The 27284-nt window shown below is 39.8% G+C and overlaps 1 protein-coding gene across 1 annotated transcript in view; it reads right to left on the reverse strand.

Moving 5' to 3' along the window:
• The window catches only part of chd6 (chromodomain helicase DNA binding protein 6), a 95068-nt gene that overhangs the window by 23394 nt on the left and 44390 nt on the right, over positions 1-27284 (reverse strand). The window contains exons 3-25 of the mRNA XM_085353387.1: positions 24226-24856; positions 21658-21802; positions 18609-18762; positions 17485-17634; positions 17169-17234; positions 16993-17054; positions 15126-15243; positions 11509-11595; positions 11219-11356; positions 9601-9722; positions 7967-8210; positions 6685-6861; positions 6354-6497; positions 6084-6182; positions 4270-4426; positions 3656-3866; positions 3274-3469; positions 2132-2296; positions 1815-1994; positions 1382-1492; positions 769-971; positions 220-300; positions 16-134 (exon numbers count right to left, since the gene is read on the reverse strand). Coding sequence (XP_085209513.1) covers positions 16-134; positions 220-300; positions 769-971; positions 1382-1492; positions 1815-1994; positions 2132-2296; positions 3274-3469; positions 3656-3866; positions 4270-4426; positions 6084-6182; positions 6354-6497; positions 6685-6861; positions 7967-8210; positions 9601-9722; positions 11219-11356; positions 11509-11595; positions 15126-15243; positions 16993-17054; positions 17169-17234; positions 17485-17634; positions 18609-18762; positions 21658-21802; positions 24226-24856 — 3760 coding nt within the window. The remainder of the gene's footprint in view (positions 1-15; positions 135-219; positions 301-768; positions 972-1381; positions 1493-1814; positions 1995-2131; positions 2297-3273; positions 3470-3655; positions 3867-4269; positions 4427-6083; positions 6183-6353; positions 6498-6684; positions 6862-7966; positions 8211-9600; positions 9723-11218; positions 11357-11508; positions 11596-15125; positions 15244-16992; positions 17055-17168; positions 17235-17484; positions 17635-18608; positions 18763-21657; positions 21803-24225; positions 24857-27284) is intronic.

Genomic DNA, 27284 nt, shown 5'->3' on the forward strand with positions numbered 1-27284 from the left:
GAGTAAAATGCTAACCAGAGTGATTTACGAGTGCCTGATCTTGGCCTTCCTTGGTGGGTGTGATCAGATCCCAGATGAAGCTCTTTATCTTGTCATCGCCTTTGTAGTGTCTCAGGCAGTAAACCAGAAGAGCCCTACACAACAAAAAGGAAACATGATGTGTCGGACTCTGGCTACTGCTAACAAACAGACGATAATGATGATTCCTCTTACTCTTACCTACAGATCACCTCCATGTCTCTCTCTGTGAGGTGCCATTTAAACCGACCATGGTTTAGGATATCCTTCCACCGACCCCACCTAGAAAGAACAGAGAGGGCGGACAGAAATGCACACAGGAAACAAATGAGATAGTAAAGGAAAATGCAGCAGATTTCTATCAGTGATCTGTTCTTTGAAACAAACTGTGTGTGATCACAACTTTATTGAAAATTTTCCACAACAAATCAAACTGAAAACTTTAATGTTGTATTTCGGCTCATTTACGTTCACACTTCAGCTCCCAAATTAAAAAACATATGAGATAAAGGTTAAGTCATTATTAATTATGCCACGCTGTCTAATGGCCATGAACTGCCAGCTGTTAGATGTCACCTGTTAAGCATGTATATGCATTCCTAAAACAAAAAATCATTCCACCGCTAAGGAGATATTCTGCAGCAGCTTGGAAAAAGAATGGTCTCCGTTTTGTCTTTCGAACTGAGTTTAAGAGTCTTGATGGTCTAATATGGCATATGCAGTTTTCTTTAACACACTCTCCGGTCCTACCCGAATATTAGAAGATTCTTTTCAACCCGGAAACATTCGGCACGGAGGTAGCGGCGGCTACGTTCACCCAGGCGACGAGTTCGACAAGGCCGCTCTTCTGAGTCGCTGTCCAGCTCTGAAAACTCCATCAGCTCATCATCCTCAAAGGAGTTGTAATGACGGGTCTGCTTCCTTACACGGGGTGTGTCAATTACCAGTGACTCCTGGATAGAAGATAAATGTAGACAGCCTCTGATCAAGAATTGCATGAGTCTTTCTAATAACAGGATGAAGTATTTTAAAGAAGGTTCTAACTAAGTTTTATCCTCTGGTGGTGTTCAAAAAGGAAAGAACCCTGAGGAAAAAGGGAAAGGATGAAGATCACAAACATCCTCATGTCACTGGGGGTTTCAGTTTTTAGGTGTTCGGAGCACAAAATACCATCCCCCCACACACACAGTTTAAAGACATCTCCAGTTTTAGGTGTGCATTCTACTTCAGTAAAACTGTAAAAAAGTTTTTTTCATCCTTCTATTATTCACACTTTCAAGTCTGATGTTTTAGAGTATTCACATCCTTATTCCTTTTCTTTCATTCATCCCGTCTTGTTTTCATTTTCTGTCAGCCTCCTTACCTTCTCTGATTTGGAGTCTATCTCTACTTCAGCGATCTTGGCCCATTTCTGCCAGAAGTTGGGGTCATCCAGAGAAATGTCTGTTCTGTTACCTGATGAGATGAAACTGGCCTGAGGAACGAGAAGCAGAAGGCGGGGGGGAAAAATATTAAGACCCAAAATGATGTTTACTTGGTTTTGACACAAGCTGGCTTACGATCAAATGTTTGGTCTTAAGCTGCCAATTTCTCAGGTTTAGCACAAATATTTTGTACTAAGACATTTGATCTTCACGCCAAACTATTTAAAGTATTCCGCTTTCAGAGCTTGTGAACACCACCTAGACTATGGGGCCGAATTAAAACACCATTTGAGACCCTAAAAATCCCTCCAGCGTGCAGCCTTTTTTAAGTTTTAGGCTTTAAGGAGTTTAATGTTGTTTAAGAATTTCCACCTTAGCGAACGTGGAGCCTTTCCCTTCAGACTGGATGGTGATTGTCTGAGTTCTCCTCTGAAGTATCTGATCAATGTCTTCTTCACAAAATTTGGAGCCCTCGTCTTCTTCATCCATTAAGGCTCCATATGCTCCTTTTTTCAACAAATCCTCCACTTCCATCTTTGAAAGCTGCTGCACCTGTCGCAAAACAGACACAAGCTAGGATTTGAGGGTTTCTCTCCCTCATACATACACAGCAGACCATCTCACACCAAAATGAATACAGATTAAACAATCGTATACAATATAAGAATATCTCAAAACTAATCTCTTACTCCATTGAGGCTTCCTTTACGGTTGATGTCTTGAAGGACGGCTTTGTCCAGTCCCAGCTTTAGACTGGCTTTGTCAAACATTTCCCTCTCATACGAGTTTCTGGTGATCAGCCTGTAGACTTTCACCGCTTTGCTTTGGCCAATCCGGTGGCAGCGTGCCTGGGCCTATAACAGTAGGAAGCATGGAAGTGTAAAGCATTACATTTTACAGAGACTTTCTCTCAGCTTGGTTTGAAAATACTTTATGAGGGCCTGAGACTATTTATACATCATTAAAGAAAAGGTAAAGATCAAAGTAAATTTAAATCTGTAAGATTTGCATATTGTTTGCATCAGTGCTTGTGACTAACGTTTGCCAAATTCAGCATAACTGTAACATAATTATTCTATATTTTTATACACATTAGAGGTAGTGGTTAGGAAGAAGTAGGTCTGCTGTACATCTGCCCCTGTAATGCCGACCAGGATAAGGGGTAGAAAATGGAAGGATCGATATTTAGCTTCAATTACTTTCCAGAATTAAGTGTAAAGATAAATGAGTTTATAAGTTAAGAGAAATTGTTTTTAGCATGAGGATTCAACCATGTCTATTTAGGAGTTTCTATTTTTTTGTTTTTTTTTTTAAACTAACTGTGCATGAGCACATTAACCTGTAGTTTAATTAGAGTGAATTTGTTCAACATTTAACAGATCAGCAAGAAAGACAAAAACAGGGACTTGACAAAATCAAAATCGACACGTTAATGAAAAATCTTCGTAACTGTAAAGATTTTAAGAAAGCTTGATACAAGATACAGAAACAGGCATTGCATCAGAGCCGGGAGAAGACTTATACCTTCCGAGTCAAGTAACACTGCATGCTCACTTCATTATTCAAGGCATCCTTTCAAGCGTGCATTTTGTCAACCACTGCAGTCCCACTATTCATCACAAATGTCACTACATATTACATGAATGAGACAAGCAGCAAGTTAGCACAGTCAAACGAGAGCATGATTAAGATAGATCTCCATCTTTTTTATGATGCTCTGACAACACAAATTCATTTGTATGTCAGTAGGCATTCTGGTCTCATCAGTTACATACAGCATGTGCAAATTTGTGACGGCTTCTTTGGATGCTTTACGCAGCTCTGTGCCCACCTGCAGGTCATTCTGGGGGTTCCAGTCTGAGTCAAAGATGATGCAGGTGTCAGCAGCTGTCAGGTTGATTCCCAGCCCTCCAGCTCTGGTGCAGAGAAGGAACACGAAGCGGTCTGAATCTGGCTTACAGAAGCGGTCGATGGCTGCCTGCCGCAGGTTCCCACGCACACGACCGTCAATGCGTTCATAGGTGTAGCTGGAGATAACACACCAACACAGATTTGAGGGTAAATCGACTTTTCCCCTTTCTCCTTTTTGAAAAATGTTGCATTTTTTTTTCCTTTTCAAATTTTCTTCTCTCTTTCCCAAATTACCTGACTAACATTTCCTTTACTCTGAATATTACCTCGCTCTTTTCTAGCCTGCTGTACTTTCCCCTTACCGCCTCTGTATGAGGTAGTCCTCAAGGATATCCAGACAGCGGACCATCTGGGAGAAGACTAGGACTTTATGTCCTCCGGCTAGCAGTTTTGGCAGCAGCTTATCGATCAGCACCAGTTTACCGGCTGCCTGGATCATGGCCTGCAGCTGGAAGTCTGGTGCTTCTGGACTGTGGCTCTTCTTGAAACTTTCCAGAATCTTCTCTTCAGCTCCTAGAAAAACAAAAGAAGGCAAAGGTAAAGCAAGTCAAGGCAAACCAAGGTACATTTATTTTATTTAAGCATTCTATGCTTGAAAGGAAAAACACCCAGAATCTGGGTGCATGGCACTACGCTTCAACACAGCTACCTCTCGCACTCATGGTTTCTTTCTAAACTGTTTTGACTCGCTGTTAGCTGACAACATGGTATTGTAAATATATTGTGCTAATACATTAATAAGTAATAAATTCAATAAATAATTCTGTTATCAAAGATGTGTACATAAAACAAAGGAGGCAGATTCATGCACACAAGGTCAATGAGTGTGGGAGTGGAGAGTGAGGGAGTGGGTGAACAACTGCTTGACTATGAATAATGAATAACAATCTGTGAGTGCTTGCATGTTTGCTCTCACCTGTGATAAGGTAAGGGTGGTTGCAGCACTTGCGAAGCTCCATCATGGTGTTAATGAGGTTGGGCATGTTGTGCTGGTTTGCTCCTTTGGACAGGAAAGAGAAGTTCTTCTCCAAGATGGCTCGGTAGTATTTCTTTTGAATGTTAGTCAGCTCAACCTGAAAAGAAGACGGGAAAGAAAAAAAGCATCCATTTAAAATTGTGTTTCTTTTTTTTAAGCAGCTGTTAAGTAATGACACAAGCCGATATAGCGTGCTGTGTGTCAGTGTTATGGAGAAGAAATCTTCAAGGGGACCTATTGATGCTTTCTCTTATTTTCCTCTTTGTCATACATCCTGTTGTAACAGTAGAGACAATAGAGACATGCGCTCAGTTACCCCAAGATAAAAAAAAATTCTGATGTCGTTGTTTTCACAAACGCGGACTTGCACTGAAAACTGTTTTCTCTGTGCGGACCTCAACGAATTTAAACAAGCATGTTCTGACTTGACAGATCATCCTATAAAGTAGAAATTACTTACATTTTTAAATTACACTTAATAATTTAACATGATGTCACAAGGTTTGCAGATGTATCAACAGCAGTTTTAATATGGCTACTGTGGAAAACAGATTTTAACAGTAATCTAAAAAAATTTGACAAATCTTTTGTGATTAACTTTATAAAAGGACAAAACACATCAATGGCATTCACTAAGAAGGTTTTACAGACAGGCAGAGCTGGGGGTGGGGGGGCTCTTATTTCTCATCATTAAGAGGTGGCAATATGCAAATGAATCTCAGCAGCTGAACAACAAGCACTAAAACGAGGAGAGCAAAAATCCCTCATTTTAACTTTGTCATAAAGTTCAGAAAAAAATAAAATAAAATTACAAATTATTTGTAATTATACAAAATATATAAAATGCGTATCAGCTGCTAATAATCTAAATTGCATATTTAAAAAAAAAAATAAAAATCTGTTGGGGCTGAGAGCGCCGTTTGTATAGTCGCACATCAGGTTGAACGTTAATGACTGTAAATTCTCGCCTATCTATCAGCACATAGAGTTTTTGCACTTATAACTAACTAAATAAAGACTGCGGGTTGAACGCTTTTTTGCGGGACTCATACCTGTTGTTGAAGTTGGACTTTCTCTTTCACAGCGCAAAATGTTTGAAAACGTGTGTAGCGGCTCTGTAAATGAATGCGCCTCCACGCTGCTCCCCCTGGTGGATACTTAAGAAATTACCACTGGTTTTCCTAAATACTGCTTATGGGAGTTACAATCGTGTTTGCATCGTCTGTACCTGTGCATGTGCAATGACAATAAAGTTGAATTCTATTCTATTCTGTTACAGGCAGGGTATATCATTACGGTTATCTATCAGTCGACAATCGGTCAAGAATTCCAACAGACATCCATCATGGTCCTGTCAGCGATGCGGTGGCCATTTTAAGTGGCTGTATCTGTATGTGTTTGGAATATGAAAGGAAACTGGAGCACCCAGAGGAAACAAGACCAGACACTCATCACAGATGAACACTCATTTTAATTAACTGACAACTTCATTTTAATTTCATTTTTATTTAGTTGTGTTTTAAGAGACTAATAAAGACTAATAATACTGATAAAAATAAGTGTAATTGCTGGATTCAGTATTGTTGCCAAGTGAATGAAGCTTTCATCAGTAATGTTTGATGAATCATTCAGCCATAACAGAATGCAGCAAGATAAAAATATTTCCCAGCAAAGAGCTCAGAGAACTGTAAAAATAGGAGCATTACTCCCATCTTACATTTCTATATCAAGCACACACGAAAACACAGCCGTACCTCTATAATCGTCTCTTCTTTAGGTGCGAGATTTTTCTCCACGTCATCTTTCAGTCTTCTTAGCATCATGGGTTTCAGAATGGCCTGAAGCTTCTTCACCTTTTGGAGAAATTAGACAAAGTGTGAATGCGATGCTCAGTAAGAGGAAAAAATAAACAGAGCGAAAGGCAAGATGGGCCGGAGAGAATAGCAATGTTAGCACACGACGTCAAAATTTTCATTTTTCTTGGTTAAAATCTAGAATGGAGGAAAACTGTAAACTGTGCATACCTGTTCGTCAGTCTTGAGGTCTCCAAATTCTTCGAGAAATGTGCTTTCTGAAGGGAACTGTAGTGGCTCCAGGAAGTTCAGCAGACTAAACAACTCCTCCACTGAGTTTTGCAGAGGGGTTCCTGTCAGCAGGACCTTGTGTTCCTGTTGGAATATGTACAATATACTGAAGAAATAAAATAACAACAACGAAATACACACATAATCTGCTGAGTTCATCTAAAAAAAAAAAACCAAAAAAAAAACCAATGGGATAAATAAGACTACATTTCAGCACCAAAACAACAGCCTTTTTATTTTATTTTATTTTATATAGCACACACAGACTGACCAGGTTCATGAGTTTGAGACCCTCAAGCAGTTTGCAGTTCCTGTTTTTTAGCCGGTGGGCTTCATCGATCACCACACAGCGCCAGTGCAGCTTTCTCAGCTCTGGACAATCAGCCATGATCATCTCGAAAGTGGTGATCAGCCCATGAAACTTAAGCACACCTGGGATAGTGTTACCCTGTGAGAGAGGGAAGGGTGAGAATATAAACTTCATATTTCAGGGTCAAGATAATCAAAAGGTTCATGTCAATATCACATCTGTGGTTCAGTTTTGATCCCAGTTTTCTTTGCTGCCTCTGATACACTTGTCTCTCTGCCCTTGTTATAAAAAAAGAAAAGGAAAACGCATATTTGGTATTTCAGGGGTGGACATTATAGAACTTTTGCTGACTAAGAAATAGAATAAAGAATGCCTCAAACAACAGAAACTGCTACACAGCTGCATTAGGCTCACATGACTAAACTTAGTATTCAAGCCCCTCGGATATCTGCGGAGATAAAAATTAAAGCTTGCATAATAAACGCATACACTATAGTAATGATAATTCTCTGTTATACATAAATAAGAAGCAATAAGAACCCTGATGCAACACTGTTATGTGTACAAGCCGAGTGAAAGCGAACGGGTGTTTAGCAACTGAATGGTATAATTTTTCCAATTTTTATTGATTTAAACACAAGCTGAAAATCATAAACAAAAACATCTGCTGTTTAACAGAGTCAAATAAATAAATACTGAGGTAGATGTTTAACAACATTGCAGTTATTTATGAGCAATAAAAATTTACTCTACAACTGCGATAACTCATTTGACCGACCACGAAAAATCATCAATCCAAAGACTCTGCGCCGTCTCCCAACTTTAACATTGGCTTTATCTGTATTTTTACTTCAGTTGGTCTATTTATTATGTAGGTGTTTATGCCTTTAGGTGTTTTGTCAAATAAAATACTGAAAAATGACACAATCTCGGTTTCTTACAGACTAAGCTTCAAGCGCAAGTACAGAACAAAGTTGAACTGATTACATTTTTTTTCCCAAAGGAGAAGCTGGACCCTGTAGCATTTCAATTTTTCCTATTAATTTAGTGATTGCAGAGCAAATAAAGACATTTTATATCACTGTAGAAGGCCCCAAAACCCCAACCTCTCTGGAATTTCAACAGGAATCAAACACCAAATATTTGAACACACCTTACATTTCAAAGCTACTAGAGAAACATAACACAGCTGATTCAGTTCCTGGCTGATCAATGAGAGGAGATGACTGCAGTCAAACATTACCTGTGGGTCTCTGTGAAACATCTCATACTGCAGGATCATCTGCCGGCTGATCTGCGAGCCGTGGTACACAATAACGTTCATGTGCGTCCATGTGCGAAACTCCCTCTCCCAGTTGGTGATGGTGGACAGAGGTGCGATGATGAGGAAGGGCCCGCGAATCCCCATGCTGAAGATCTCGTAGAGAAAGGTGATGGACTGAATTGTCTTTCCCAAACCCATCTCATCTGCTAGTATACAGTTTTTTCTAGGATGAAAACCAGAGGCATCCATTTGTGCAAATTATACAATAACTTCTTCATGTAATAGATTACAGTTTGTGTAAACATAATTGTCTCAACACATTTGTGATAATAACGTGAACTCTGCATCTCGTAACATGAATCAGTCAAACATACAAATGCTCCTCATCTAAATGATGACTTCTAATCTCATAAGTTAAAAACTAATTTAAAAAGTTTGAGGTTTTAAAAATTAAAGCAAGGTTTGTTAAATTTTGCTTCTGTAATGACAGTAGAGCCAGACTTGTTTTACATCCCAACATGCATTTGCAGGAATTTTCTTTGACTTTTACGGTACACAGATTGGAAGACTGTTTCTCATGTGAAAGTGCTTTTGTGTTTTTGAAGTGAAAGGAAGTCTCACTGGTTTTCTGCACCACATTTGTTTCAGGCCAGCAGTGGGGCTGACTTTAGTTTGAAATGCATTTAGAATGAAGCCATAAAATATGACAAGATTAGATACAGTACATCTATTGTCTCGTTTAGGTTAGGAGTTGCACTCATGTTTTATTTTGGGCCTCTGCTTCTTGCAATCAGGAAGTGCTCACCATGATTTTTAGTGTGTTTGCGTGATGTTTTAGTTTATGTATGCAGGTAATGTCCCCCAAAAAGGACTAGGGGATTAAGACTAATAATAAAATAACTGGGTTTAAAAAAATAATAATTAAATTGCCTGTTTTTCTTTTGTTGTCTATCAAAGAAAAAGAAGAAAACAAACAAACAAAACATCAGCAGACCATAAATGCTGCTTTAAATAAAGGGAAAAAATTAATGAATCATTCAAAGGAAGAAACCCACTTCTCTGCTAGCAGGAGGTGACAACTACTCACTAGTAGCTCAACACATAATTGAAGTACAACATGCCAGTGAAGCTGGCACACTGCGACACACTCCACCACGAGGACACATTTCCAACCCTGCCAGAGCTTGCCCACTGAGAGACTGGGCAGCGCTTCTCCGCAGCTTTTATAGTGCAGTGTTGATTGATTGCTGAGTGGAGTCAGCTGCGCACTGGCTCCACAGGAGAAAGAGGTGGCACCTGAGTCAGGGAGAGAGCGGCAGGACACACCCACACACAGAGCACGCCTGCTAGAGAAGTAACAATGTATACAACCAGTGTGTATATATGTATGTATGTATGACCTATAGGAGCCATCCAGGTGAGTCGTAGTCCTCAGTGCATAATTGGAGCTTAACTGACTGTAAAACTGTCATTGTTTATGACTTATTTTAATTAATCAACTAACTGATCATGAGAGTTTGCTTTATTTCTTTTATTTAGCCCTAAATTTACCCTGGATTGTTTGAACCTCAGTGAGTGAATGTGACTAGAATGGTTCCAGTGTGTATATTCACCTGTTGTACCAGTTGAACAGTAGCCAGTTCATTCCCTCTAACTGGTATTCTCTGAGCTCGTTTCCATTTCGGTAATCTCTAGAGCGCTCCAGCTTCTGCCACTTTTCTGGAGAAGGACGCTCCTTTGATGCAAACACACATACAAATATAAATTGCCCTTTCAGTACCTTTTCAGTAATTACTAAACAAAATGCAACAACAAAAATACAGTTATTACATGTTATGTGCTGTATTTTTTGATTGGAATCATTACAAAACTCTATCCAAGAAAACTGGGATATAATCAGATGATGAAATTATTTGGTTCCTCTCATCAGTCAGAAATAAGATAAGTGAGTTGTGCCAGTTTATAAGTGTAAAATGAAGCTATTATAGAGGTTGAATGGGTAAATAAGGTGATTATACTAGATTTTAAATTAATAATAGCAAAGGAGCTACAATAACTTGCTCAGTTTTTGCTCCCGAATGTCCAAAAATTGAAAGAACCTCAAAAAAATTGCTGCTATTGAAGTAACAATTATGTATTCAACCTTGGAAAGTAAATATGCTGTTGGGATAATGACAACCTATCATGTCACACCGCTGCCATCTCTTGCTTCTGCTTACAAAGCAGTTATACTAACACTAAACAGCTAAGAACAGATCTATAGTTAAAGAGCAGAACATATCTGAGGCGAATCAGACTGTGAGGGATTAAAAGAATTTAAAGAAAAAAGAAAAATCACACAAAGCCGATCATGTTTGCACTCGTTAGCATTGGGAAAAAAGAAGCAACACCAAAAAGGCAAAATTGAGGATCAGTGGTTGTAGAGATGTGGGCAGACAAGGTTGTCTGTTCCGCAGAAATGGCTAGAGATAAAACATAAAGTCATAATGGTGTACACTAGCGCAGTTTCCCTTTTTCTATTATCCTCCCACCAGCCTAACTTTATAATGTAAATGTTTTCTCTCACTATGTATCTAAGATGGCTCAAAACGTCTGAATTGCCGCCCACATCTCCATATCTATTCAGAAATTCAAATGAGTCTCAGCTGTGAAAATAATAAATAAATAAATAAGCCTATCGGAGCATTGTGGACTGTACTGAGAGAAAAGGGACATTATCTTCCTGTACCAGAGCAGGAAAAATAGTCTGAAAAATGGCAACCACTGTAGCAAATACACAGTTACACAAATTCAATATTATTCACAGAAATGAGTCCTAAATGGAGCACATTTGTTTAATCTACATATTATTACTTGAACTAATCCAAGCACACTACCACAGCTTATGTTGCGACTGAAAAGGAACTAATGATCATCTTAGTGCAAAGGGATTAAAAGGATTAAACTGCTTCCCAATGAACAGTGACCAGAACATGACAGTATAAAACAACATAGTAAATCATGACCATTATCAGGCAGCATCTGCTACATAGTGGTATAATATAGCATTTTTTCAAAAACAGCAGTTCTGAAGTGCAACAGTGTGTTGCGCTTTTTCCTCAACTGAACTCAACCTTGCCCGTCTGTTCTTGAACTGAGGTTTGTTACAATGAGGAAAAAATTTCTCCTTAATTTTAAAGCGCTGCATCAAGTTTTCTTATGGTACTCATCTTCGATTACGTGTCTACTCACAATGTGTCTGAGGTCTGCAGGCAGTTTCTGGATCTCCTCAAACTCTTTGATCTTCTCTGGGTCCAAGTCCTCTTGCAGCTCCCACGTTGCCTCCTCATATGAGAGACTGCACCACTTAACGAGGTAATGGGTCACCTCCTACAACCACATACAAGAAAGAAAAAAAAACATGTTGTATTTGTACCACAGGATTCTGAGAGCACCATCACACTGAGGATCTTCGGTAATAGCTACTTTCAAACCAGAAAAACACCTCTGTGGGAGGGTGTCTGTGTTTATGTGTTACCTACCTCTCCGGTCTCTGTATCTGTGGTAACAGCTACCTCCAGCACTCTGTCCACTTCTACATAGTCTGGGTTAAATAGGTCCTCATCGGGCTACAAAAAAAAAAAAAAAAAAAACAGAGACAAAGAGGGATGAAGGGAAAAAAACAAACAAGAAAAAAAAACAGTTTGATTCTAAAAAATAGTCTCACATGAGAACACCTGAAATGTAATTTGACTTTAATCATTAGCATTGTGTCACAAACCGGGCCGCATGGCCATGACAAAAACCCAGAGGTGCATAGTGCCATTTCTCATTTTTGTAACTCGTCCACTGATAATTCTTCTTCTCTTCTTGTACGGTGCCTATACATAGTTCTCCCCATCCATAACAACATGATACCCTCTGTTGCAGTACTTAAAAAGCTCCCAGGGAACAACAGTGACTTAAAAAAAATGCACAAAAATGACTTGCCTTGACACGTTGCAATACAGGGAGTGCAGAATTATTAGGCAAATGAGTATTTTGTCCACATCATCCTCTTCATGCATGTTGTCTTACTCCAAGCTGTATAGGCTCGAAAGCCTACTACCAATTAAGCATATTAGGTGATGTGCATCTCTGTAATGAGAAGGGGTGTGGTCTAATGACATCAACACCCTATATCAGGTGTGCATAATTATTAGGCAACTTCCTTTCCTTTGGCAAAATGGGTCAAAAGAAGGACTTGACAGGCTCAGAAAAGTCAAAAATAGTGAGATATCTTGCAATACTCAGAGACATGGCCAAGGTAAGAAAGGCTGAAAGACGACCACCACTGAACAAGACACACAAGCTGAAACGTCAAGACTGGGCCAAGAAATATCTCAAGACTGGTTTTTCTAAGGTTTTATGGACTGATGAAATGAGAATGAGTCTTGATGGGCCAGATGGATGGGCCCGTGGCTGGATTGGTAAAGGGCAGACAGCTCCAGTCCGACTCAGACGCCAGCAAGGTGGAGGTGGAGTACTGGTTTGGGCTGGTATCATCAAAGATGAGCTTGTGGGGCCTTTTCGGGTTGAGGATGGAGTCAAGCTCAACTCCCAGTCCTACTGCCAGTTTCTGGAAGACACCTTCTTCAAGCAGTGGTACAGGAAGAAGTCTGCATCCTTCAAGAAAAACATGATTTTCATGCAGGACAATGCTCCATCACACGCGTCCAAGTACTCCACAGCATGGCTGGCAAGAAAGGGTATAAAAGAAGAAAAACTAATGACATGGCCTCCTTGTTCACCTGATCTGAACCCCATTGAGAACCTGTGGTCCATCATCAAATGTGAGATTTACAAGGAGGGAAAACAGTACACCTCTCTGAACAGTGTCTGGGAGGCTGTGGTTGCTGCTGCACGCAATGTTGATGGTGAACAGATCAAAACACTGACAGAATCCATGGATGGCAGGCTTTTGAGTGTCCTTGCAAAGAAAGGTGGCTATATTGGTCGCTGATTTGTTTTTGTTTTGTTTTTGAATGTCAGAAATGTATATTTGTGAATGTGGAGATGTTATATTGGTTTCACTGGTAAAAATAAATAATTGAAATTAGGGCTGGGCCATATTATACCGTTCACGGTAATACCGGTATAATGTTAGGCAACGATAGGAAAATGAAATATCGCGATAGAATATGAGTAAAACGCGCATGCGCAGTGCCTTTGTTTTCATACGCACATGGCCGATTGTTGAGTGAAACAGATGAACCAGAATTGGTTTGTAAAAATGGTGCAACTTCAGTGATGTGGAACTGGTTTGGTGTTTGTCCGTCAGATACACAACAAAGCACATTTTTTTGCAGAACATGCAAGCGGCCGTCGTTATTGTTGTATTTGTCGGACTAAGATGCTCTTAAATCTGGGAGTAATCTGGGTCCTAAACTCAGTACACTTCAGGTCAAACAAACACTGCAGCATCACTGAGAGTTAACTGTCTAAATTCTTTCATCTTTAATAAAACGATCAGCATTGCTGCTTTACCAGGTGTAACAATTCAGTTTAACTTCCAGGCATCCATGAAAACAAAATGTATTACATTTAACGGAGTTAGAAGTTAGCAGGAAGCTAGCAGAAGTTAGCTCGCTAGTTTCGCTAGTTACCTAAGCATGATATAGCATGTTCTGACAGAGATTTCTGAAAAAATTCAAACGTACAGCTCTGCTATCACTTCCAACATAAATGAAGGCAGGAAACTAAACAGCAGTGACGTTTGTAGGGTTACTGAAGTTGGGCTAGCTGGTATATAATGATGTGCTACGTGATCGCTAGCGACACAGCTATGTTAGCATAACATAAACAGTGAAGCTGGAGGATGAACACTAAGGTTCCTCATGGTTAGAGACAAATGCAATCGCATGGCAGGATGCTGTAAACGGACCAAACGTCAGTCAGGAGAACAACTGAGATAATCCATCCACAATACAAGGCTAGTCATTAATATACTGCAACAACATGGGAATAGAGCAGCTGCCAGAGAATTCAACATCAATGAATCAATGGTACAGAAGTGGAGGAAGCAAGAAGAATGAGTTTAATAAAGTTTGATTTATCTAACTGCTTTGTTTAGCTCAATGTGCCTTATGGTCCAAAAAATACGTACTGCACACTACAGTTTAATGTTGCAAAGCACCTCTTTTTAACTTCAGTGGATATTATATATGGTTATGCTCAGGATATGTCAGCCCATTTCTACTGGAAATGCCTTTTGGTTAAACTTTCAGCAAGGAATTTGCATTTGCACTGTTACATTTTTATAAAGCTTTAATGTACATAAAAACCAGCTTCTTGTTTAAGTGAAAATTAATGGAAGGTTGTCTTTTTGCGCTAGTAATGTTGTGGAGTTGTATTTTGTCTCGCATCAATTATATCGTCAGTTATATCGTTATCGCAAATTTTCAAATGTATATCGTGATAAATATTTTTGGCCATATCGCCCTGCTCTAATTGAAATGGGTATATATTTGTTTTTTGTTAAGTTGCCTAATAATTATGCACAGTAATAGTCACCTGCACGCACAGATATCCCCCTAAAATAGCTAAAACTAAAAACAAACTAAAAACTACTTCCAAAAACATTCAGCTTTGATATTAATGAGTTTTTTGGGTTCATTGAGAACATGGTTGTTGTTCAATAATAACATTATTCCTCAAAAATACAACTTGCCTAATAATTCTGCACTCCCTGTATTTGAACCCATTTGTCAAACAAGTCTACTAACAGTTTTGCAACAACAACGATTTCTCTCCCATGAAGTGTGACAAGGTCGACTCCCATGAAGATGAAATTGTGCACTTAAGAACAAATGATGCTTCTGTGTCAGGGTGTTACCCCATCACATCCTGATGGAGTTAGCCTGTTAACCTCTGAAGCACCCTGAACACTTTGCAGTAACACAGGATGGATGTGCTGTGAACTATCAGGCAGCGTGGCCCATTCATTACATACACAAACTAATCATATTTATATGTTCATAATTATTTTGTTATGGGCAACACAGCTTTGGAAATGGTTAGCTGGATAATAGCACATGAACTTGTCTTGTCATTTAAAAGGAGAATATTAACCCTTTATCCAGTCCTGAACAGCATATGAGGGTATGATGGTTAACCTTACCTCGGCAAACAGGTGTTTCATCTGGGCTTGTTTGGTCCTGAAGCGCTTGATTTTCTGGTGGATTCTGGGATCTTTCTCTAGTTCTTCCAGAGTGGCCCATTTGCAGTGTAGGTAGGAACTGAAATGACATGACAAAAAACATAGCCAGCTACTTAGCCTTTCAGCTCGTGTGAGAACAGCTCAGAACAGGATGTCAAAAGGATGATCTAAAACCTGAACACTGAAAGTGGTTCAGAGGCACATGAGAAGATGATTTAAATACTCGTACAGTTTTCTATTTTTATGGGTGGATTCCCAAAACAATCGGGCGTTTGCCTGTTTGAACTGTGTGAACAGTTGAAAATCAATCCATAAAGAGAACAGCCTTCACCTCACTCAACATAACCAGTGTTTTCTGCACTGCAAGTGATTAAAATATGCATTTTCAGCTAGAAGTAGTTACCTTAATTGGAATTAATCAGCAATACTGAGAAAGTGTTCCCTAATTAAAGGGAAAGGAAAGACGGCAAAACAAATTCTACTACTGCTCCTGTGGCTGCAGTTTAACATACGTGATTTAATCTATAAACCTCAACCCATAAATGGACAAATACTAGAAATGTATCTGACGTGTTTAAGGGATACCATGTAGTTACTATGCAAATGCTTATATATTTGCAATTGCATTATGCATAATGGTGATTTTTTTAATACTACAAATATTACACTATTACTACATATTTCTAATTTCTGAATACATTATTCTACTGAGTAACATTCATACTGACTCAGTTTTACTGCTCAAGCGATCTGATCATGTTTTATTCATCACCTCAGAGAGTAAATTACAATCTTAATTACTAATGTATATTTCTCTAGGTCTTTTCTTTATAATAAAAGGTCCCAGAGAGAGAAAAAAGTCTCAAGAGATCCCTAGACTGGCTGGAGAACCTGAGCCTCGGGGATAAAATTAACTGAGTGCTTGTGAGACTACGGATGCAAAGCTACAAGCAACTGTTAGAGAACCACATGTGTATAAACTTCGAATTACTTCAAATAAATGTCATAAAAACTATTAACAACTTCAACAAAGGCACGACATTCCTTTCATGTAATGAATGCGAGGTTGTAAGACGAAAGATGACGAGTAACTGACATCCCTCCAACCAGTAATTAACTTGTCAAAAGACCTAATTATTGGCATTGCTGACCTTTTCGTCAATGCTAGCAGCTGTCGTGCAGTCAAAGTTATCATTTTATCAACGATGGTGACGACTGCCTAAATGTACAAGAGCCATGCCCAGTTTACACAGTCATGTACACACTTTCATGCTCTGAAGTATGGAAGAAAATTAAGTGATGGTTTATTATGAAAGCAGTGCAGATCTAAGAATGTTTGACCACATAAGCAATTATAATCTGCCGGCTGGCTCACAGGTGCGAGTGCTACTGGAAGTGCAGTTTTAGACTGTATTAGACAGAGTGGCGGTTCTAACTGTGAATACCACTATTTGTTCTCTAATGTGTGTCTTTCTGTTATTTTTGTATACAGCCCGCTTGATTGTATATATTTCTCCTGTTTGCTATTTATTCCTGTCTGTTTATTATTTAAATCCGCACAGTCGTTGCAGAGCAGCCACAATTTTGTTGTACATGTACAATAAAGAGCTACTCTAATCTAGTCTATAACACACGATTTTGCCAACAGTTGATCTAACCTGACATCAAACCTGCAATGCAGCACAACATCTCTAACCTGTGCCTCCTCCAACAATGATCACACAAGAGGCAAAGGAATGTTTTCACTGTTGTGCAGGAAAACATGCTAAAAATATCAATTTCCAGTATATGTAACTGCATGAATAACCAATGTCAAAGAGGTACTCACAAATTTCTATATTTGACATAAAATTCCTCAATCTCCTCCGTTTGGTCCTCTGATGATGACGTCTATGGAGATACAGAAAGAGACAAAACTAATAAACGAGAAATAAGCGAGCAGCGATAAAGAAAGAAAAAAAAACTATATAAGCCGAGTGTGTGTGTTCATTCTCTGTCCTTCACCTCTTTCTTCACTGTTCTTACAGCCAGAATTTTCTCAATGATGTTGGCCTCATCCTCAGGTGGTTCCTGAGAGACAGAATCAGAAGATTAACTACTGAAGCTTAAGGCTGCAATGCAATGCAAAGGTTTTATTCAAACAGGCCTAACACTAAGACTCCAAAGCAACAAACCTTTGCAATCAGATAAACACCAAAAATGTATTTAAAAGCTATAATTATTAAGATATTAAATATTATAAAACCTTAATGATAACATAGATATAACAAAACTGAGAGGAAAAAGTAAGAAAGAACCAGATGACCATCTATGTGCTTACCTCAGCCTGCCATGCCAGAGCAGTGGCATTGAGCGCCGCGATGCGACCGGCTCCAAGAACTGCAATGGTCTCTCCGTCATCATCTACCACCTTAAAGTCCAAATCTTCGTTGTACTTCCTCCTTTTGACTTGTCGTCCCGAACGTCGCTTCTGCAGAAGGAGGGGCAAAAAAAAAAAAAAGAGAGAGAATACGAGGAGAAAAAAGGACAGAAGAATTAAAAAGAAGGCATGAGGAAGTATATCTACATGTAAACTAAAGAAAAGAGAAATGATTAAATGTTTATGCTCAGCGACTGTGTATCAGTGTTACTCTTACACAATGCAGATACTGCAGTGAATGTAAGAAAGAATGCTAAGCTAATTAAGTCAGGTTGACACTCCGATGTGGTAATCTTGTCCATTTTATTTTGTGCCTTCAAAAATGTCTTTCCAGTCAAAAAGAGAAGCAATCTGTAAAACTCCACCTGCCTCCTGAAGCCCATCCGATTTCTCAGTGACACGACGACTTTTATCAACACATTGCTCTCCTGGATATTTGAAACACACTGGTGTATTGGCTAGCTCAGACTCTCTCCAGCTGCTACAGAGTGCTGCTGGAAGACTCCAAATTAGCACCAGCAAAATAGAGAAGCATTACAGCAGCACTAGCATTGATATTCTGTATGCCTGTCAAATACTGAATTGACTTAAGCGCTCATCTGCCTCCACCCTACCTCTAAGCCTTGTAGATCCTAGAAGAACTGCTTCTAATTGCGGACTGCATCGCACAGTCAAATGTTCCTTCCTTAATGACGCAAATCTCAACACATGCTTTCAACTTGTGGTGGCTCTTGTTTATTTAATGGCCTTAGACATTTAATCCTGTTTTCCATTTTGGTGGTCTGTGCACCTATTTTTGACATTCCCTGTTTTTTTAATGTGCACTCTGTTCAGCTCTGGTTGTTTTAAAAGTGGTATATAACTAAAGACGAAAAAAACTGCTAAGATTCCTGCCATTAAGAATGCTACTGATGTTCAGAATATCATCAAATTGACCCTTTATCCTTTGTGTAGGTTTTTCTTTGTAAATACTGTGATGACAGCCTTTTGTGTTCAGCCTCTATCCAGTTTTGCTGTGCACTCACTGCATTATCCAGGGGGTCTTGGCTGTCCTCTCCACCCATGTTAATGGCTGACATTGAGGTAGTGTCATCACTCTCCACCCCCTCCTGGACAGCCAGCTCCTGGTTTCTCCTCTTCCCCTTCTTCTTCTTCTCCACCGGCGCTGCGCCAGGATCTCTGTGAGGGCAGGAATTCTGATGAGTAATTCGCCACTCTAGTAGCCTGCAGCAGCATTTTCTCACTCAGCGGCTGGAAACTCTGCTGCTCCCTGAGGATTTGTGGCAGACTGGTTGAGGAAGTTCTTTCAGCTCTTACTCTTTATGCTAATATGCAGAAGTACTGTCATTTCCTAATCACAAAAGACAACCACTGATTGATCACAGATTACAACGAGACTGCCCAACTGCTACCTGACAGCAAAATCAGAGCCTGAGAAATGACAGTAAATGCATTGTTTGCAACATTTTAATAAAGGAGTTAACGCAAAAGAGCAAAGTGTAATGTTCAATTACTTGAAATGATAGGTCCCCAGCTTCAAGCACTTATTAAAACTACAACGAACAAATCATTTCTTTTTGTTTTCACTTTGTCAAATCAAATTGTGGTATGATGGAAATCCGTTGTTCCCCTTTTTAAAAAATGTTATCCATCAGAAATGTCATTTTGTCTCATTTCTACTTCTGTAGATTTCTCAACATTTTTTCACAACAACTGCAATAAAACAATTTCCCTTTGGGGAACCCTGATTTTTTTCTGACTCCTTTTATTAATGTATAGAATACTGCCATAAAGCTATTCATTTTAAACTAAGAAGGGAAGCAACATAAAAATTTTGACATTCTCGAGCAGATATTTATTGCCTGTCGAATGAGCAATCAAGCATCGTTGACACAAATAAAAAAAAAATACAAAATAAAACTTTAAACAAAATGTTGACATGCAGTATAAGTCACCTTTTGGAAAAAATTACTCAATATTCCACACTTTCTTCTGCCGCTGACTTTACAGTATAACAATTAAATGCTATTAAGTCAAAAATGCAGCTGACACATGAACTGCTTATGGTGACTAATGATTTAGGATAATACTGGCAGGCAGAGTCCAAGGCGCAAAACAGATTCATCTCCTGCACCGGTTAAAGACATTTTCTCTCTTTTGCACAAAAACTGTGGCAAAGTGAGCAATAAGAAAAGACAAAAGCAGCAGATTAAGATGGAAGCTGCACCACATGAGGCTTTTCTAATCTTCCTGTGGATGGTTTTATTCGAACAACACATGACGGATACCAGAGCATAACCTGGAAATGACCCCAAGCCAGAAGAGTTCACAAGGTCTTCTTTTCATTACTACAGTGGATCTTCTCTCTCTCTCTCTAACATTTTATCTAGTTTTCTCCTCTCTTATCTCCACTCTTCCTTTACATCATTATCCCTGTAGCTTCTCATCCTTACTACCCCACTCCCCCACCCCCGCCCCTTTCATGGTACTGATCATCATCTCTTTCCTACATTCTCTTCATAACTTTCATTGGCAGCTTCTTCTCTTCTCACACTCACTGGTGTTTTTTTCCCTTCTTTGTCTTTCATAACTCGGCTGCTTCCTTTCTTAACTTCACATCTGTTGCCATTTCTGTCCTCCCTCATTCATTCACAATCCATTTCTTCCAAACTATTTTCATCATAAATTTCTGCTTGCACATGTACTGCTTTTGTCTGAGAAACCTGCTCTTTCTCTGACACCATCTCCTTTCTCTCATTCACATTACAGCATCATAACCTTAACTCAACTTGTCACAAATATGCATTCCAGTCTACACCAATCTCTTGAGCTCCAATCTTTCTCTTTATCCACAACCCAATAGTTACTGCATGCTGCTGTGACACATCTAAGATCATCCTAGCACAAATGTAATTCACAAAGAAATCCTGTCTAAAGTCTGCCATTCTTTCTTAAAATAACCAACAGTAGCCACCTGAAAGCTAGGTCTGAAAATGGCAAAGTGCATAGATGACAAGAACAAATAAAAGCCTGGCCGCAGACACAAGCTGAGGAAATACAATCTGGTACAGCTGCTGTTGGGTATCGTACGCATGCTAATGCTTTACAATAAAAGTTCCACTAAGAGATTAAATGGTTCCATCCACTTAAACAGTAAGGCTGTTAATATACGAAAGGGTTACAGGAAGGTCTGGTTAAGTTCAGAGTGCAGTTATTAATGTTATTTAAAATGTACGCGTGCATCTTGTGATCACACTTCAGTTACTCATCAAAATGAGTTTCTGTATTAAGACATGAGAAATTAAGCTGATCAAACTTTAATACAGGTGTGTTCTGCAGGTGAGCTAAATAAAAAAAAAAAGCCTGATTACTATTTGAGGATATAAAATATGACAGTAGCAGCATTTGTGGCAGATGTGTCAGTGCTCCCTCCATCTACCCTCCAATTGCTCAGCTTTTAAAAAGTGAGCTGATTAATAGAAGGGGGAATAGCAATGACAGTAAAGGAAGAACAGCTAAGGTTGTCAACTGCAATTAAACAGTCTGTTATTAAGGTATATGCATCTGTATCATATTTATACATCCTCATGTGCTTATAAGAGGTTTGTGAGATAAGACGTGAATAGCATCTCTGAAGTGATGGCGTGGCTGATAAAGAGAAACATTTTATCAGCTTGCATGGACGTGTTTGTTTATCTTCACATTAAAATTAAGATTCAAACACATTTCCAAAGTTAATTAGCTTTCAAAAATTCACAAATTCCAGAAATCACCAGCTTGACTTTAGTGGTTTATTTTGCAAAGGTCAAAACCTTACTATGCATTCATGATGTCCTGGGTCTCTCTTTAGTATTTCTCCTTAATGTAGCTTCAAAGTGAAATATTTGTAACCAAGGAACTGCATTATTTGTTGCACACGACAGGTTTACTGCCGACTTCCTCGCTTTACCCCATTATTGTGCACTTCAAGGGGTTTTCTAGTGCGGCCTCTTTTCTCTATTTTCCCTATAGCAATATTCTCCTTGTAAATTCTTCTCTCCACCCATGAATTGTTAGCCCGTCCGAAAGTCTTACCTGGGTTTTCGACCCCTCTGTTTTGGCGCTGACGGGACTGGCGTCTTGCTGTTCGCCTGACCGTGGTTCTTACCATGGCTGTGGGCGGCCTGGGTGCCGTGTGCCCCCCCTGGGACTTTTGTGTGGACTCCTTGGGTAGGACGAGCTGAAGAGGATTTGGAAATTTGTGAGTTAATGCAAGCTCTTGTACAGGACAAGCGGCGGTGGTCACACTTCCATGATAACTTTAGTCATTCTTAAACTGAAGCTGATTTTTCTTTTTCTTTTTTCCCCACAGCTCTTTTGATGCACATGTATTAATATTAGTTTGCTAGGGCCGTTGTATGGCAACGCCCTGCATTCTTGAACACTGTACTTGGCTGGCAAGCAGGCTTACATTTACTAAATACCACTAAACAAAAGTACCGTAATTGTCGGGCTATAAGCCGCTACTTTTTGCACAAGCTTTGAACCCTGCGGCTTTTAGTCAGGTGCGGCTTTTCTATGGATTGTCCATGATTTTTGTCATATCGTAAGACGATTTGTTTTGTGTGTTCCGCTGTTGTACGGCACTACGTTGCCTGGCGGAAGGATCGGGGTTCAAGAGTGGTATGTTAGTCACATGTCCGTCCGCCAGGCAACGTAGTGCCGTACGAAGTAGCGCGAAAAACAAACTTCAAAGTAGCGGTACGCGTTCAGCGGGAGGCGTGGATGATGAACGGCGATAAACTTGCGAAAAGCAAGTTATGCCCAACTCCACCGGTGGAATCTGACAGCGTGGAAAAGTGCAAAAACATCCACGATCACCAACGGATTTTGAAGGGCTGGACTGCTGCATGATGGAGAGGAGGACACCGCCACGGCCCTTCAGAGGGTGTTCGACTCTGACACTGACAATGAGGATTTCTTTGGTTTTGAAAGTGACAACGAAGGAGAGAAGCGGAGAGTGGATGACGAAGCCATCCTGAGCCTGTTTGTATCCGACACTGGAGGAGAGGACTTTGGTGGTTTTAGTGCGCAGGAAGAAGAGAAAGATGGTGGTGAATGACTGACTTTTCTTCTTGTTAAAGCTGTGTCACTGCACCTGAGCCTAAAAGGTAGTCCGAATCTATTTTTCTGGTGTGCTGTAGGCTACTGTTATGTACTACATGTGCAAATATGTACCCATAACTTGTTTTTCAAAATATTAATAAAAGTGATGTCTCCAAACAGCCATCTCTTTCCTGACAATTCCCTTTGTGCATATTCTCTTACATATGATAAGTCAACATTGAAACACCTGCGGCTTTCAGTCAGGTGCGGCTAATGTATGTACAAAACAGGATTTTCCCCTGATTTTAGCTTGTGCGGCTAATATTCAGGTGCGCTTTGTAGTCCGGGAAATACGGTACCAGAAATATTGACATTTTGACCTGATGGTCCAGCTAAGCGATTAAGGGGTCAGTACGTTCTTTTAATTCATCATAGGCAGAGCATGAAAATATTAATATCTTGGCTAAATTTTATACAAACTCAATCATTTTCAGGACTTAACACCAAACCCCACAAACATGATCCAAAAGGAAGAGTCTGCACGCTGATGAAAATAATCTTGACGTAGGCACAATGTTCTTATTAACCAAGAATGTCAACATCACCGTGAATATTCACCCACGGGGGAACATGTGGGGTTTTTTCTTGTGTTGTTTGTTTTGTTGTTGTTTGGTCGCAAAAACAGCATTGAGAGTAAACACTGTCCCCAAGCCAACAGTGGACTGTCAGCAGCACTGACAAAGAATCCAAAATGCAGCTTGTAGTTGTTTCAATAATACATATAAATTCTATTATCCTACTTTCAGTGTCATCTAAGTCTATTGCTGGGTTTGGCATCATCAAACATGCACTGATATAATTCTTGCAGAAAATCTTTTTCTGTTCTTCAGCTATTGAAAGAATGCTAATACACCCACCCACACACGTGCAAACACATAACCATGCGTACTCGGTCTTAATTAAATCCAACAATCGCATTATAATAACCTATATTTATGCTGACATGTCTGATCATGATTTAAGGACATTTACAAACAGGACAGGCATCATCCTCGCCTGCCAATTAGTCCTGAACTGTTCGAGCTCAAACGCCTGTTGTCATCACATTTTTAAGGTTTTGTTCTTTGGTTGTTGACAAAACACAGAACGAGACACTCATTCACACAGACTTCAAAGCAGCAGAGGTTAGCAGACAGCAAACACTGCCACCATCACATAAGTAAAGCAGCCTGGGTGTATTTTTTTTTAATTAAAGTTACTACTGGTACCATCATTAGACATTAAGAAGCTGTCAGCGGACACAGCCTTGAAAAACGGCATGTGGCACATCAGAATAAACACTTTTTGCAGATGGGATAAATTAATAAGCTATGAAGAGGTAGCTTAACCTAAAAGTATTTCTGGTACCAATTAACAAGGGCAGTAATATTTAATTGCCTAGTAAACTAATCATGCACATCCCTACTGTAGGTAAAGCAAACTACACTATTAAAAACACAATCCAAAACTTCTTGCTGTCACTACCACACAAACAAAAACACTTGACACTCTTCAAACCTTGATTCGAGGGTACAGGAGGTAGGACTTTGACCTTAGGTTTTCTTCCTCTTTTGCCAGGAACCTTGACAGGCATCTGAGCCGATCCCGGGGAAACGGCGGCACCTGACGTTTTAACTCCCGACACATTTTTCAGCACCGTCTCACTCTCTGTCCTGCCCTCCTTTCCCTTGGTCCTGCGCTCCTTACGCTCCTTTCTCTCCTTGGGTTCCTTGCTCTTTCTCAGGGAGACCACTATTGGCTCCCTCTCCTCCCTTCGTTTCTTTGGTTTGCTGCTCTCCTTTTCCTCACACTCCACTCCTGCTTTCTCCCATTTCCTCTTGTCCTTTTTCTTTCGTTTCTTCTTCACCCTGCCTCCGCCACCTCCATCATCCTCCTCGCTCATAGAGGAGGGAGGCCGTGGCGCTCCTCCGGAGTGCTTAGCAGCGTGGACCCCGGATGTGGTGCAGTGATTGGATGTCACCGTGCTGCCCACAGGGGTGAGGAGGCGGAGCTGGTCCTTGGTGCCCACAACCAGGTGTCCCCGTGGGATTGTGGGAGCTGTAGTTTGTGCGTTGCTGTTTTGGTCTGAGGAAGAGGCTGCTGCAGCGGAGGCCTGAGGTGGTGTGTGCTTCAAGAGGCCAGTGAACATCTGAAAAAGAAGAGTGTGTCATAAATACAGTTGATCATTATACTGTTCCTTATTAACTAATAAATTCTACTCATCTCTACTTTACTGCTTGGTTTAAATTCTTCTCATGAATACCTCCTGAGCAGACGTTTCAAAGCAAAAGTCCTCCAAAACAGCAGAGTGTTGAGTATGTAAAAATAATTATCAACCTCATGAAGACATGTGACATTAAAAAGAATGTCTGTAGCATCAGACGTGCAGAGAACTAACACCCAACTCGCCAGTTCCCTTCAGCCCTGTGAAACTTTGCATTTTTCAGTTCGCTGTTTTGCTCTTAACAGCATACAGCTCAACTCTTTTGGTTCACTTTCAACACATAGCAAAAATAAATAAATAAATAAATAAATAAACGAAATAAAAATAAAACACTGCTGTTTATTTTCTCTATTCAAATAAACATACTGAAGCCAAATAGTATGGGAAATATTCTTCAGAGTCGGTGGAGATGAACTGAGGAGAAAATTAGACAAAGCTTCCAATAATGGTAGTTGATTAATATCGAAGAAAAATCTGCCGTTTGCAACAACCCTAATAAGAAAATTCTCATTCAGTTCCTGGTTTAATTCTCTCTCGATCCAAAATGCCTCCGGAACACAGAGTACTTGCTTCAAAATCATGGCCTCTCTGCACGATCAGCATACATTTCAGAAGGCCCACTGAATTTTGCACGCCCAATGTCTCACACACAATCGTCTAGTGAAGGCCCTTCAGCAGGTGTCTACGTTGACAGGAAACCTGAGGAAGCCAACCTTCATATATGATGCCTTCCACCTATCAAACTCTGGTCGACTTCACGGCTAGGGCTGGGCGATATGACCCAAAATTCATATCTCGATATTTTTTAGCTGGATGGCGATATAAGATATATATCTCGATATTTTTTTTTAAAGCCATAAAGTAAGAACAAAAAGAGAGTTCTTAGTCAAAGCTGTGTCCCAGATGTCACACAGGCACTTTTATTAACATAGAGCAGATGTACATAAAATTTACTCAAAAATAAATTATGAGCATTTATTAAATAATAATGCTCCATAAATAAAAGAAAAAAATGTTGTTTTTGTGCATAACAAAAAGCTCACAATTGTGCAGTCAAAATGTAAACTAAAAGACGCTGAGCACAATAACAAAGACAGATTTCACAGCTGCTCTGTTCCCAACTTGTACTGAGTGACTGACAGCCTGGAGTTTGAAATCCGCTTCGCAACCACGTCTCTTAACAGGTGCCATTTATAGTCCTTATACACAGTAGGGTAATATTACGTTGAAGCACAGTACGTATCACTCCGCGAGGCTCAGCCGTAATGCTCCGACAATCCATCAAGCGGTGCAGCTCCGTAGCTTACTAAAGTCGTACTAAAACATTTTTTGACAGATTGCTGAGCGCCGTGTACCACATAAAATCGGTTCGCGGCCATCAAGCACAACCAGAATTCATACATAAGGCGCGCTGTCAACTTTTGAGAAAATGAAAGGATTTTAGTCCGTGGCGTTAGCGTGGTTAGCTCGTTAGCGTGGTTAGCTAGCTAACACGTTGACGCCGTCCAGCCCCACGCACGGGGCGATGCGCAGTAACTCGTTAACGGAGATTTGCCGTGTCCATCTTGTCGCTTCCTGCAGGTGAAGCGATGGGGGACGAGGAGGAGTTGTGTTCAGTGAAGGAGAGGCGAGGCCGAGTAACATTGCGTAAAGACGAAAGTGGACGAAAGAGAGGCAAACCTGCGGCTCCACAAGTATAATTATAACGTAACATAGACTATATCGATATAAAGGATATTGTCACATCTTATATCTCGTATAAAAATATATCGATATTTTTTAAAAACTCGATATATCGCCCAGCTCTATTCACGGCCCTCTCTTCCTCCTACCCAGGACCAACTACCACACTGATGTTCTAGTCAAAACACTCTTGGACTTTAACATTCAGGTCATTTATTGACTCTTAAATTAGTTATTACTGTGCAACATCTGACCTTTGGCTTTGATTCACTACCAGGTGTGTCACAGCAAACTAAAACTAAACTTAACATCTTATTAATTGTTTATTTGTTTTTAGTTAAAATGGACAGACAATCCCCTACTTTCCTGTCCTCTCTTTACTGTATCTATCAAATAAAGCTGAAAAAGGCCACACACACACACACACACACACACACACACACACACACTGTGGCTACTTTTAAACATGTTTTTTTTTTTTTTTTTGTATGTTAAATCGGAAAATGAGTAAAGTTGTAAGTAGTGGATAGCGATACATTCAGAAATATCCCTAATTTCGGAATAGATCAAACCATGCGATGTTGCGAGGACATTGTGACACCACATATTCCTAAATCCTCATTCTGAAACAGTCAAAAATGCAAAGTCCATTCAACAACACTGCTCCCAA

This window comes from Diplotaxodon limnothrissa, linkage group LG5 (genome assembly GCF_057381915.1).
Source record: "Diplotaxodon limnothrissa isolate DT_005_m linkage group LG5, D_limnothrissa_male_GT1.1, whole genome shotgun sequence".
Lineage (NCBI taxonomy): Eukaryota > Metazoa > Chordata > Actinopteri > Cichliformes > Cichlidae > Diplotaxodon > Diplotaxodon limnothrissa.